General features: G+C 28.6%; 3 protein-coding genes across 3 annotated transcripts; 2 read left to right on the top strand and 1 right to left on the bottom strand.

Moving 5' to 3' along the window:
- Nucleotides 1-347: 347 nt before the first annotated feature.
- LOC119666837 lies at nucleotides 348-1076 on the top strand. The gene has a single exon (XM_038076117.1). It carries the CDS (start codon nucleotides 348-350, stop codon nucleotides 1074-1076), a length of 729 nt encoding a protein of 242 aa, XP_037932045.1.
- A 1414-nt stretch (nucleotides 1077-2490) lies between these two features.
- Nucleotides 2491-3870, top strand: LOC119666836. The gene has a single exon (XM_038076116.1). It carries the CDS (start codon nucleotides 2491-2493, stop codon nucleotides 3868-3870), a length of 1380 nt encoding a protein of 459 aa, XP_037932044.1.
- A 4880-nt stretch (nucleotides 3871-8750) lies between these two features.
- Nucleotides 8751-9841, bottom strand: LOC119666835 (glutathione S-transferase theta-4-like; the record flags this gene model as incomplete). The annotated part of the gene is made up of 4 exons (XM_038076115.1): nucleotides 8751-8975; nucleotides 9050-9185; nucleotides 9474-9710; nucleotides 9776-9841. Coding segments are annotated over 4 exons (603 nt in total), but the record flags the coding sequence as incomplete, so codon positions are not given.
- Nucleotides 9842-11533: the final 1692 nt, after the last annotated feature.

Here is an 11533-nt window from a genome sequence, read left to right as displayed (position 1 = left end):
TAATGACTGAAAACGAGGTTTTTTTTGCAACAGCCGAAGTAATGGTAGCGGACAAGTTTGGCAAATATCACCAAATGCGAGCCATATTAGATTCTGGCTCTCAAGTAAATTTGATGTGTGAGAAAGTTGCTCAAAAACTGTTATTAAAAAAAACGTCTTGTAAATTAGATGCTAGCTGTGTTGGAGACGTTGTAACTAGCTTTAAAACAAAAACTGTGGCTACCATCAAATCAAAAATAAATGAATTCGAAGTCAGTCTGCAATTTTATGTCTTACCGAAAATAACAAGCTCCAAACCTAATCGTTATGTCGATGTTGCGGACTGGAATTTACCAAAAAATATTCAAATGGCTGATCCAATGTTCAATAAGCCAGCGCGTATAGATATTTTAATTGGTGCGGAAATTTTCTTCGATTTGTTGTCGATTGGACGAATTTATCTTAATGAAAGGTTGCCAACCCTACAGAAATCCATACTAGGGTGGATAGTTGCAGGCAAAGCAGAAGAATGTTTAGCGCCTAGTCATAAAATAAATAATATGCTGGTCAATCACAACCATAATGAGAATGAAAACTTGAGTCAATTGGTTGAAAAATTCTGGAAAATAGAACAGATTTCAACTAAATCAAATTTTTTAACCGAAGAAGAAGAGGAATGCGAGAAAATTTTCCGGGAATCAATTCGTAGAGATACATCTGGCCGATTTATTACGAAAATTCCATTTAAAACAACAGTAAGTGATTTGGGTGGTTCCTATAATGCTGCCAAACGACGGTTGCTGTCACTAGAGCGTAGGTTGAGTAGAGATCGCTCTACACGAGACGCTTACAACGCATTTATGGATGAGTACCTCTCTTTAGGTCACATGACGATCGTTGAAGAAGCTGATATGAATAAGATAAAATATTTTGCACCGCATCAGTATGTGCTACGACCAGATTCCACGAGTACGAAACTTCGAGTTGTGTTCGATTGTAGCTGTAAAACTGACAGTGGCTTGTCATTAAATGAGGTAATGATGAAAGGACCACTGGTTCAAGATGATCTGTTATCTACATATAATACTGCGATTTAGATGTTACAAATATGCAATTACGGCAGATGTAACAAAAATGTATCGCCAAGCATGGGTGACTGATGATGATGCGAATTATCAAACGATTTTGTGGAGGTCTTCCTCAGATGAAAACATAAAGGCCTATCGCTTGCGAACCATTACTTATGGTACAACATCTGCCCCCTATTTAGCTACAAGATGCTTAAAACAGTTAAGTGAAGATTATATCGATAAATATCCGATTGGATCGAGAAAGGTGTTATCTGATTTTTATATGGATGATTTGATCAGTGGATCAAATGATGAAGATGAAATTTTTGAAATATATAATCAAGTATCAGCAATAATGAACTCAGCAAAATTTAAGTTAAGGAAGTGGTTTTCAAATAGTGAAAAATTTCTTAATTTCGTGCCTGAAACTGATAAAGAGAAGACTCTTCGGATGAATGATGAGGAAATAATAAAAACTCTTGGTATCATCTGAGCTCCAGTGGGAGATACGTTTCGATACGTTTGGCCAGATTTTGATAGCTCGAAAGCGGTGACAAAAAGAATAGTGTTGTCGGAACTATCTAAGTTGTTTGATCCCCTTGGGCTTATTAACCCATTAAACGTAAAGGCGAAGATTTTCATGCAAGATTTGTGGATATTGAAGGCTAATTGGGATGAATCCCTAAAAGACGTCAAAAAAATAAGTGTGCCTCGATTTGTTTTGGCAGAAAAACGAGTTGCTAGAGTTGAAATGCATGGATTTGCTGATGCATCAAAAAGAGCTTTCGGGTGTTGTATTTATATTCGCTCAATATGTGTGGACAACGACGTTACAATGCAGTTGTGGAGTGCTAAATCCAGAGTAGCGCCATTAAAAACTTTATCTTTACCAAAATTGGAACTTTTGGCTGCGGAATTGCTGTCGAAACTAGTGTCGAAAACCAAATCCAATTTTTCAATTTCTATTGACGCGACCTATTTATGGGTGGATTCCGAAATTGTGCTAGATTGGCTGAGCGAGCACCCATCAAATTGGAACACATTTGTTGCCAAACCGGGTATCATTGATTCAAGAGCAGACAAAAACGTATATTTGGCGGCATGTTCCTTCAAAGTCTAACCCAGCGGATATAATATCAAGAGGTGCGTATATAGATGAACTATCTAATTCTATTTGGTTTGCAAGTCCTTCTTTCTTGAAGAGAGATTGTTGTGAGTGGCCACCAAATAAGTCTAGAAAGAATACTAATGCTGACCAAGAAAGGAGTCGTAATAGTACGATAATGACTGTTAATTATTTGAAAAAAAAATACCTTATGAGGCATGCTCTGAGGATAACTCGAAATCTTCTTTTGTGACGTGGGTTGAAACCTTCAGCGATTTTGAAAAATTACAAAGAATTTTTGCCAATCTTCTTGGCTTTCGAAGAAGCGTTAAGTCTATGACTGAAAGATTAGATGAAGCACTAGTGCGTATATTCTACTGTGTGCAACAACATTATTTCAAAGAAGAAATTGAGCTGCTATTGAAGAATAGAGAATTGCCAGCAAACAGTAAATATAAAAATCTGAGCATTTTTGTAGAAGATACTTATGGTGTTCCGCTACTACGTGTTGGTGGGAGATTAGCGAAGGCTGCATTGCCATATGATGCTAAACATCAAATTTTGTTACCGAATAACTCAGAAATAGTTTGCAGTTTTGTACGATTTCTTCATTTCAAATATTTGCATGCTGGTACGCAAGCGCTTATGGCTATAGTTAGGCAGCGATTTTGGATATTTCATGCTAGAGGAGTAATACGCAAAATTACTGGTAGTTGTCTACAATGCTTTAGATGCCATCCAAAATTGAGTAATCAGATTACGGGCGATTTACCCTCTTCTAGAGTCACCGTAGCGAGGCCGTTCACTGTGACTGGAGTGGACTTTTGCGGCCCTATTACAACAACGTATCTACTTCGTGGGTACAGAACAACAAAAAGCTATATTGCTGTTTTTATTTGTTTTGCCACAAAAGCTGTGCATATGGAGGTGGTCTCTGATTTGACTGCAAAGGCTTTCCTGGCTTCATTAAAAAGATTTGTAGCTCGACGCGGCTTATGCTTAAAATTATTTTGTGACAATGCCACTAATTTTGTGGGTACTCGTAAAGAGCTCGAGGAAATGAAATGCAAGTTTTTTGATCAACAAGTACAGGGCAAGATTTCAAAATATTGTACTGCCAATAGTATTGAATTTCATCATATACCACCCAGATCCCCCCACTTTGGTGGACTATGGGAAGCGGCTGTAAAATCAGCAAAATATCATTTGGCTAGAATATTGGGTCAATCGCATCTTACATTTGAAGAGCTGGCAACAGTGGTTACGGAAGTAGAGGCAGTTTTAAATTCAAGACCTTTGACAACCTTGTCTAACGACCCAAATGATGAAAGCGTTCTTACACCGGCACATTTCTTAACAGGTGGTCCGTTGGTTGGAACTGTGGAACCTACTGTGGATAGCGAAGAATGGTCTCATAAAGATAGATGGCTACGAATTTCGGCCATACAACAACATTTTTGGAGAAGGTGGTCGGCGGGGTATCTTCATGAACTTCAACAGAAAGTCAAATGGACTAAGAAGCAGAAGAACCTTAATGAAGGTGATATGGTGTTAATTGCAGAAGAAAATTTGCCTTCTAAGCAATGGCTTATTGGGAGAGTGCTGAAAGTGACAAGAGATGCTAAAGGTTGGGTTCGAGTTGCTGATGTAAAAACAAAAAATGGAGAGGTTCGCCGAGCAATCCATAAATTGGCACCTATTCCATCTGAATGTTGATGTCTGCTGGAGCCATCAAAGGCGGCGATATGTTTAGAATTAAGATTTATTGTATCATGGCCTTTAATTTATTTGTCATTTTTGTATTGTGTCGTCGCCTTTAAGCACACGCGAAAAGGCGACATGTGTTTTTGAGAAATAATAAAGCAGTCGTGAATAAAAGTTATCAGTAAACTAACTGAATAAAACAATGATACTATAAGTTAATACTGTTACCACTTCAACTGTTTATAGACTTGTCTGGTTGATTCCATTCTAATTGAATAAGTGAGTTGCGGTTTCTCAAAGGTGCACTGTTCGGAGGTAAAAAATTTGGATTTAGAACTTAGAAGATTTAACTATGAATTGTAATATTCGTGGTATCACAACGTCTTATTATTTGTGTGAGCTTGGCTATACAACGTTATCTCTCCAACCTAATCTAAAATAACCACTTAAACCATTCACTTTCAGCTGTGCTTCTCTTAATATGTATATGAGGTTGGAAATAATATAATATAGGGCTATAGTTGTACTATTATTATTATTATGACTGGCTCAGACGCACAGCAACTTCAATAGGTTTTATTGTACGAAGATTTGTGCTTTATCAATGCTTAGAACAGATATTGAAACTTGGTATATTCGTTTCATGTTGCAAATATTTTCTTCTTATATTTAAAAAAAAAGAGGATCTGTTATTGGAATCAATTAATTAACAAGAGTTGTGCACTAGAGTCAAAAAGATATATTTAACTTATGACCGTATAGATCGAAGCAAATCTGATAATGTTAGATAATTTTTTTACCATATTTGAGAATAGGAAAACAAACTATTATCAAAAGAAAAATGAAGAATACAATATTCAATATAATTTTTAGATAATGCAGTTGCAGTGCCTTTGACACACATAAAAATTAAAAATTGACTCAAAAAATTTGTGTAGAAATTTAAAAAAAAAAATTCAACATGCTTTTACATTTAAGAAATTTAATATAAAAACATTAATAAAATAAAATTTATTTAATACTGTAAAAGTATTTGAATAAAGAATTGTGTTCGAGTAGTAACAAAAAAAAAAAATACACAAATACGAGGTTGATAATACGAAAATAATTTTCAAGCAATTTAACAAACAAAATTTTGTTTTTGTTAAAATTATATAATATAAAATATTTATTTAGAAATAATTTTAATTTAAAATATATAATAGATTTAAAAATTTTAAAATTAATGTAAATTATTCCATATAATTGATGTAAATGTAACGATTTGCTATTATAATTCTCACATAGTTTAAAATAATGTATATAAGAATAGCTTAATTCAAAAGAAAGTCAACTGCTTGCTTCTTTTACACTAAAAGATTGTGGCAATCAATAATTTATATTTATAATTAGCGATGGCGCGATAATTAAAAGTATCGATATATATGCTTTGGGCAGAATACAACTGCGAAGTTCTACGCGTGTTATAGTTGCTATATAATAATAATATTAAATAAATTAACGCAACTGTAAAAATTAAACTGATTAAACGTTGAATGTTTAATCGTTGCATTTCGATGTTGTTTGCTGCACTGGAAATTACTCATCTGAACATATGTATCAGCAACTCGAAATAAACGATATTTATTTATCGATATTACTTCTTGAACTTAGGAGTATTTTTAGACAAATATTATGTAAAATAATGTTTGTTTTTCGTTATTAAACACTTTTTTTCAATACTGAGTATCGAAATATTTAGCAGTTAGTGCCATTTATCGTACAAAACCCATACAAAAATGTGCTAGTAAGGTTCGATAAATATAAGTGTAAACATAGCATTATATTTTTTTACAATTTGATCCTGTTAGAGACTCCAACAAAAAAAAAAAATATAAATTTAAAACTTTCTTAACAAGAATATATATTTTTTATTATAGATAACAGAAAAGCAAAAAAATTTGCTTATTTGAAACATTAAATAAAATAGATTATCTTTTATATTATTGCGGGTGACTTTCTTTTTTACTTATTATCAAATGAATTCTGAATTTTTTACTTTTATTCTATATTCACATAAACAGTATATATGTAATAATTAATCATTACAACAACGATTCTGAAATTTGTTCCTAGTTTCTGTTATTGTTTAGCATATCTATTAAAACCATAAAAAATCCATAATTTAATTATAAATTTGATATAATACTAAATTGTTGACTTAATGGGCAAAATAATGTTTAAGCGACAAATCTTTAATTTGCTTTCTTAATAAATTTAAAAAAAAAAAATAGAAAAATATATATTTTTTAATAATGGAGATCTGCTTTCTTAAAAAATGTTTAATAAAAAAATTGGAAAAAAATATATTTTCAATTAATCGAGATATCACTACTAATTTTGATTCGTCCATATTTTAATTAAATAACCAAATTTTCTGTTTCTTTAAGAATAATTTATATAATATGAAATAAATAATTTTAAACTCTTAATTTTTCAAGTAAATTATGACTAAAGAAAACGTTCTTGTATAAATAATTTTACTCAACCTCATCTTAAATAAATGACAAATCATTTCCGAAGAAGGAGAAATAAAAAACTTCAGTCGCTTGAGCATAATTTAGTCCATGATTAAATATAATAAAAAAATTATTGCCAATTGATATTATTAGTTTATAATATATAAATATATTAAGCAAGAATTAACATTTTTAATAAGCATATAACTAACTACTTTTTGTTGCCAACAATTTACTTATAATTATTAATAAGTTTTTTTCTAAGTGTAATTATGCGCTTCGTGTACAATTTAATTTCACAATAAATGTTATTATAACGTTTGGTAAAAGTTATGAACTGCAAGTAGTTTAAATATTAATATTAAGATTTTAAAATTACGAAAACAATAAATTAATAAATAAATGCAAATTTATACAAAACAAGGGTTTTTTCAATTATTTTTGTTGATTTACTTATGGTGATATTGATTACTGGTCGACTCTGGAGATAATACGCAGCGTATTATCTCCAGACATAATCACAGCTATAATTCATTTTCTAAGGTTACCTAAGGAAAGAATCGTTTTTCAGGATAACATTAGACAATTATAGAGGTATGTAGGCTAATTGCAAGGCACATAAAAGACTTATGCAGTGTTCAGTCTTTTTAAACGCCAGTTTTTATAAACAAAATCCAAAGCAATATACGATGTGCTAATGCAACTCGCTCGTGTCGGGTCGTTATCAAAAATACCGGCAATTGATTTGAAAAGTAATAAACTTTTATCGCAGCTGATTTTGTATTGTGAACCAGATATCTAACTATTAATGCTTATACCTATTAAGTTAACAATTCTATTAAAAAAATTTTCATATTTTTTAAAATGTAATCTTTTACTTAACCTAAAAGTTTTGCCGCCCAATTCTAATTCAAAGTTTTCGTTTTTTTTTGTTTTACCAAATTTTGTTTATACGTTTTCGATATCATAAAGTATATTACTATATTATATTATTTTATAGTACAAAACACTAAATATTTTAGGGAAATTTCCTTTTTTTTATAAATGCAAGTTTTTTGAAATTTACAAAATATTACAAACTTTACTTACCTTTTTTTAGAAGATAAACCAATAAGCTTTCAATAAATTTGTTGATAATAATTTAATTGAAAATAACCAAATTTAAACAAATACAAATATGTTAATATAAAAAGCACTAATGCATTTTATTCACTAAACTGGCAAATGCAGAAATAACTGTACACATTAATCAAAAAATCACAACTGTCAGTTTGAAATATTTAAGCACCTTCTTTAAGGTTGGAACGAAATAAAAACGAAACTATTAGTGATGTATATTTTATCAATATTAATAAAAAAATGAATACGCTTGTTTTAGCTTTTTGTATTAATTTAATAAGTTTTAAATCTATTGTAATTTACGATCTGTTTAACTGTATCACTGTTTAGAGTGAAATTTATAAAGTATATATTAAAAAAATGTATAAAATTTTTTAAATTTTCTAATATCAATTTCTGAATTAAATACATTAAATAAAATCGATTTTAGATAAAAAATTTTTAACACATTGGGTGTATTCTCATTAGCGGCAGCTAAACGTTTGTAACCGGATGCGAATAAAAGAAATGGATGTTCTTGTCAGCTTCTTTGGCTAAACTTTCGCAGCAATTTGATACATAATTGCATCAGTACCTCGTTCACTCTAAAGAATACCATGTGTTAAATTTTTTGCCGATTTTTTTTTTATATTTAATAGGATGTTTACAATATCTAATATTCATATCACTGAGTATATCTAGCATATCTGATCTAGTAAAATTTTCTTCAAATTGAAACTATAAGAACTCAGAAATACATGTACCTGCTATATGAAAGTTCTCCTAACGCACAATTTTTCTAAAACAATTTTTTTTTGTTATTATTTCGAGTAATTTATCTCATTTTAACAAAACACTGCTGTAGAATAAACAAATCTTGGCTAACAATTAGTGCTAGCATCATAGAGTTTTCACTCTTTTTCTAATAAAAGAAATTTTCATTATATACCATTACTTTAAAATTAAATAGTTATTTTCATAATCATATTATACATTATTTTAGTATTAAAAAAGTCATATTTAATTTTTTTTTATATTAAGAACATTTATTAGTTAAGTCCCGTGAACTTTTCCATATTATTGTATTTGTGTATAAAGTATATAAAATATATTTTAAATATTAAAATATGAAAAAATTTTCAGTATTAATGTATAATAAAAATATTTTTTGTTTTTTTATATGATATAACTTTTTCAAGTAAATATCTTTTATATTATATAAAAAACAATTGATATAACAATAGTTTAATAGTTGAAAACAAATATTCTTATAACAAAAATCTTATAAAATCCTTATTTCTTAGGTAAAATTTTAAAATAAAAATCGTTTAAAAATTAAAAACTAAGTAACAATAATTTACTGTTTTAATGAAACAGCTTCCATGTTATTTTCAGCATTTTTAAGTTTATTTTCAAAATCTTCGGTTACTTCCTTGTAGAAAGGACCCAATTCGTCACGTACCGATTCATACCATCTAGCTAGTTTAACGCGATTACTAAATGGATTGAAACCAATTGATTCTATAAAATAAAATTGTAAAAATAAAATTTAATAAAATTTTATTATGGAAATTTAACATTATATTGCTACTTACTTGGTTGATCAATTTCACAGATGGCAGAGAGATCAGCAAAGGAAATATTATTACCAATAATAAATTTTTTTGAATTCAAAAATAATTTTTCAAAGTCATTTAACGTATGTTCGAGACGTTTGGTAGCATGATTGACCTAAGAAACAATATATAAAAATAATTAAGTAAGAATATATATTATATATACATTTGCGTACTTAAAAACAAAATATAGCAAAATCAAAAAAAAAAACAAGTTCACAAAAAAACTTTAGGAAATAAAAACGAAAGGCGGTCATTGCCAAGGTTGAAAGAGTCGTTAAAATAGTGTTAAAAAAACTTTTTTTTTGTTTTTTTTTGTATAGTTATTAAAAGTGAAATAAAAAAAATTGTATTAAAAATTTGAATATATATGAAAAAAATTTTAGAATTCATTTTAACTTACGGAATTATTATTTGGTTGCGTCTTTTCCAAATAAGGTACTAGCCATTTTTGTTGAAACAAATCAGTACATGCCACGCCCATATTACTTTGTTGCCAAGCTAAGAATTCATCGATGCGACTACGTCCAAGATGTTTACGTGGATACCAATGTTCAGGCACGAGTTTCTCTCGTGATAAATGCCTGAATATCGCCACATCTTCTGATAATTGAAAACCGTGATCGGTGATAGCGGGTAGCTACAATAAAATTTATTGATAATTCAAAACTATTAATTTCTAATGACGATTGCATTTAACCTTACCTTTCTCAAACGATTTACTTTATCGCGAAATTCACCGGTTAAATGTTCACCTATAAAACAACAAAATAAAATAAAATAAAATAAAATAATTAAATTGTAAATAATCGTAAATAAACTATTATAAAATACATTGGGTATGAAATCGGTTTAATTAAGAAATCAATATTTACTTATAAAATTAGGTTTGTTCAATTTGTGATAAAATAATTTTTTTATTATCCGCTTTGCAGAACTAATAATCTCTTGTTATGTTGTATGTTTTAAAGTCTATAGATATATTCAAATATCGAATAAAAGTGCTAACAATTAGATATATATGAATGCATGTGTACGTTTTGTGTTTGATTAACAAATTTCATATACTTTTTCATAGACAGCCGATAACAAGTTTGTGTAGTCAACAAATATGGCGTGACAGGGCAGGTATCAATTGGAATCACTGAACCTCTTTGCTTAATATATATAATTATGTTTATTAAAAAAAAAAATTTTATATATATAATTTTGGAACTGGAAACAGCAAAAAAGGTTTGGTTTATATCTCGTAATATGCATTTTAATATATGTCGAACGTTTTAAACGTAAACTGTTGTTTTATCGTATAATTTATTATAGATAGACAAAAATTATATTAGTAATCGAATAAAAATATCAAATTAAAAACAAATTTAATCTGAAGTACTTTTCTTATCACATAGAATTATTAAAAAAATTTATTATTGTAACGGTGATAAAACAGTAAACAAATAAAATAATTGGTTCAATGGGTTCAAATTTAAGTACATGCTTTAATTTTTGTTTACCGATTAATTTCAAAAATATAACAGTTTTATTTGTAATGTCAACATCGCATACATAGATAAGGCAGTTAGTTTTAGACTTTGAAGTTTTAAAATCTATACATACATATGTATATGCAAAGCTAACACATATTCACATATATACGTATAGGTACAGTGAGTTTCAGTAAAGGACAGTGACGGAACAACAGAGTACATAGTAAAACCGGGTTCAGGCGATTTTTTAGTATGTAATTTGTTATTGTGTGGTAGTCTTTCTTAAGGCGTTTCTTAATGAAATGAAATGTTATATACGTACCACAATTTGTTGCTTCAATTTTTAAAGAAATAATTAAAATTCCTTTTTAGAGAAATTGAATTAATATATTTACTGAAACATTGCATATATATTTTTATATATGTACATATATTTTTTTTAACGTATGTAAATAACAACGTTAATTCGTTAAAACTGCTTAGTCGTATATAATATTGTAATTATTGACATTAGCGGTAATTGAAAAAGTAATTATTAATTCAGATAAGAAAAGTTCTATTTAGAGAAGCTGCAATTGAAGCCTATAGCAAATAGACTTTGAAAGTATATTTAAATTTTTAAAAGTATTCTGTGTTAATTTGCATATTTCGCTTATTTTAAAGTGTTATATTGTTAAAACTGGTTGCAATAATTGTTTAATATTACACAGACTATTAATAAATCAAATTTAAACTAAGTAAATGTTTAATTTTTTTTAAACAATTATGGTATATAAAATGAAATAATTTTGTACATATAATTTTCGTAAAACAAACTATAATTTATATATATACATTAATATATTTTTTGAAACTAATAGTTATGACCTTCATTCATACTTGTATAAACTAAAAATAATTATTTATGTTTTTTAATAAAAATTTTAAAAACAAAATATTCTTTTCAAATTAAAGACATGCGTTAGTAAAATAATTTTTAAAG

Source organism: Teleopsis dalmanni, chromosome 1, assembly GCF_002237135.1.
Source record: "Teleopsis dalmanni isolate 2A chromosome 1, ASM223713v2, whole genome shotgun sequence".
In the NCBI taxonomy this organism is placed as follows: Eukaryota; Metazoa; Arthropoda; class Insecta; order Diptera; family Diopsidae; genus Teleopsis; species Teleopsis dalmanni.
Note: the sequence above shows the minus strand (reverse complement) of the source record. Positions and strands in the feature narration are given on the sequence as shown.

Excerpts from the sequence above, each read along its gene's own strand:
- LOC119666837 (XM_038076117.1), top strand. The coding sequence starts at position 348 with ATGGCTGATCCAATGTTCAATAAGCCAGCGCGTATAGATATTTTAATT.
- LOC119666836 (XM_038076116.1), top strand. The coding sequence starts at position 2,491 with ATGACTGAAAGATTAGATGAAGCACTAGTGCGTATATTCTACTGTGTG.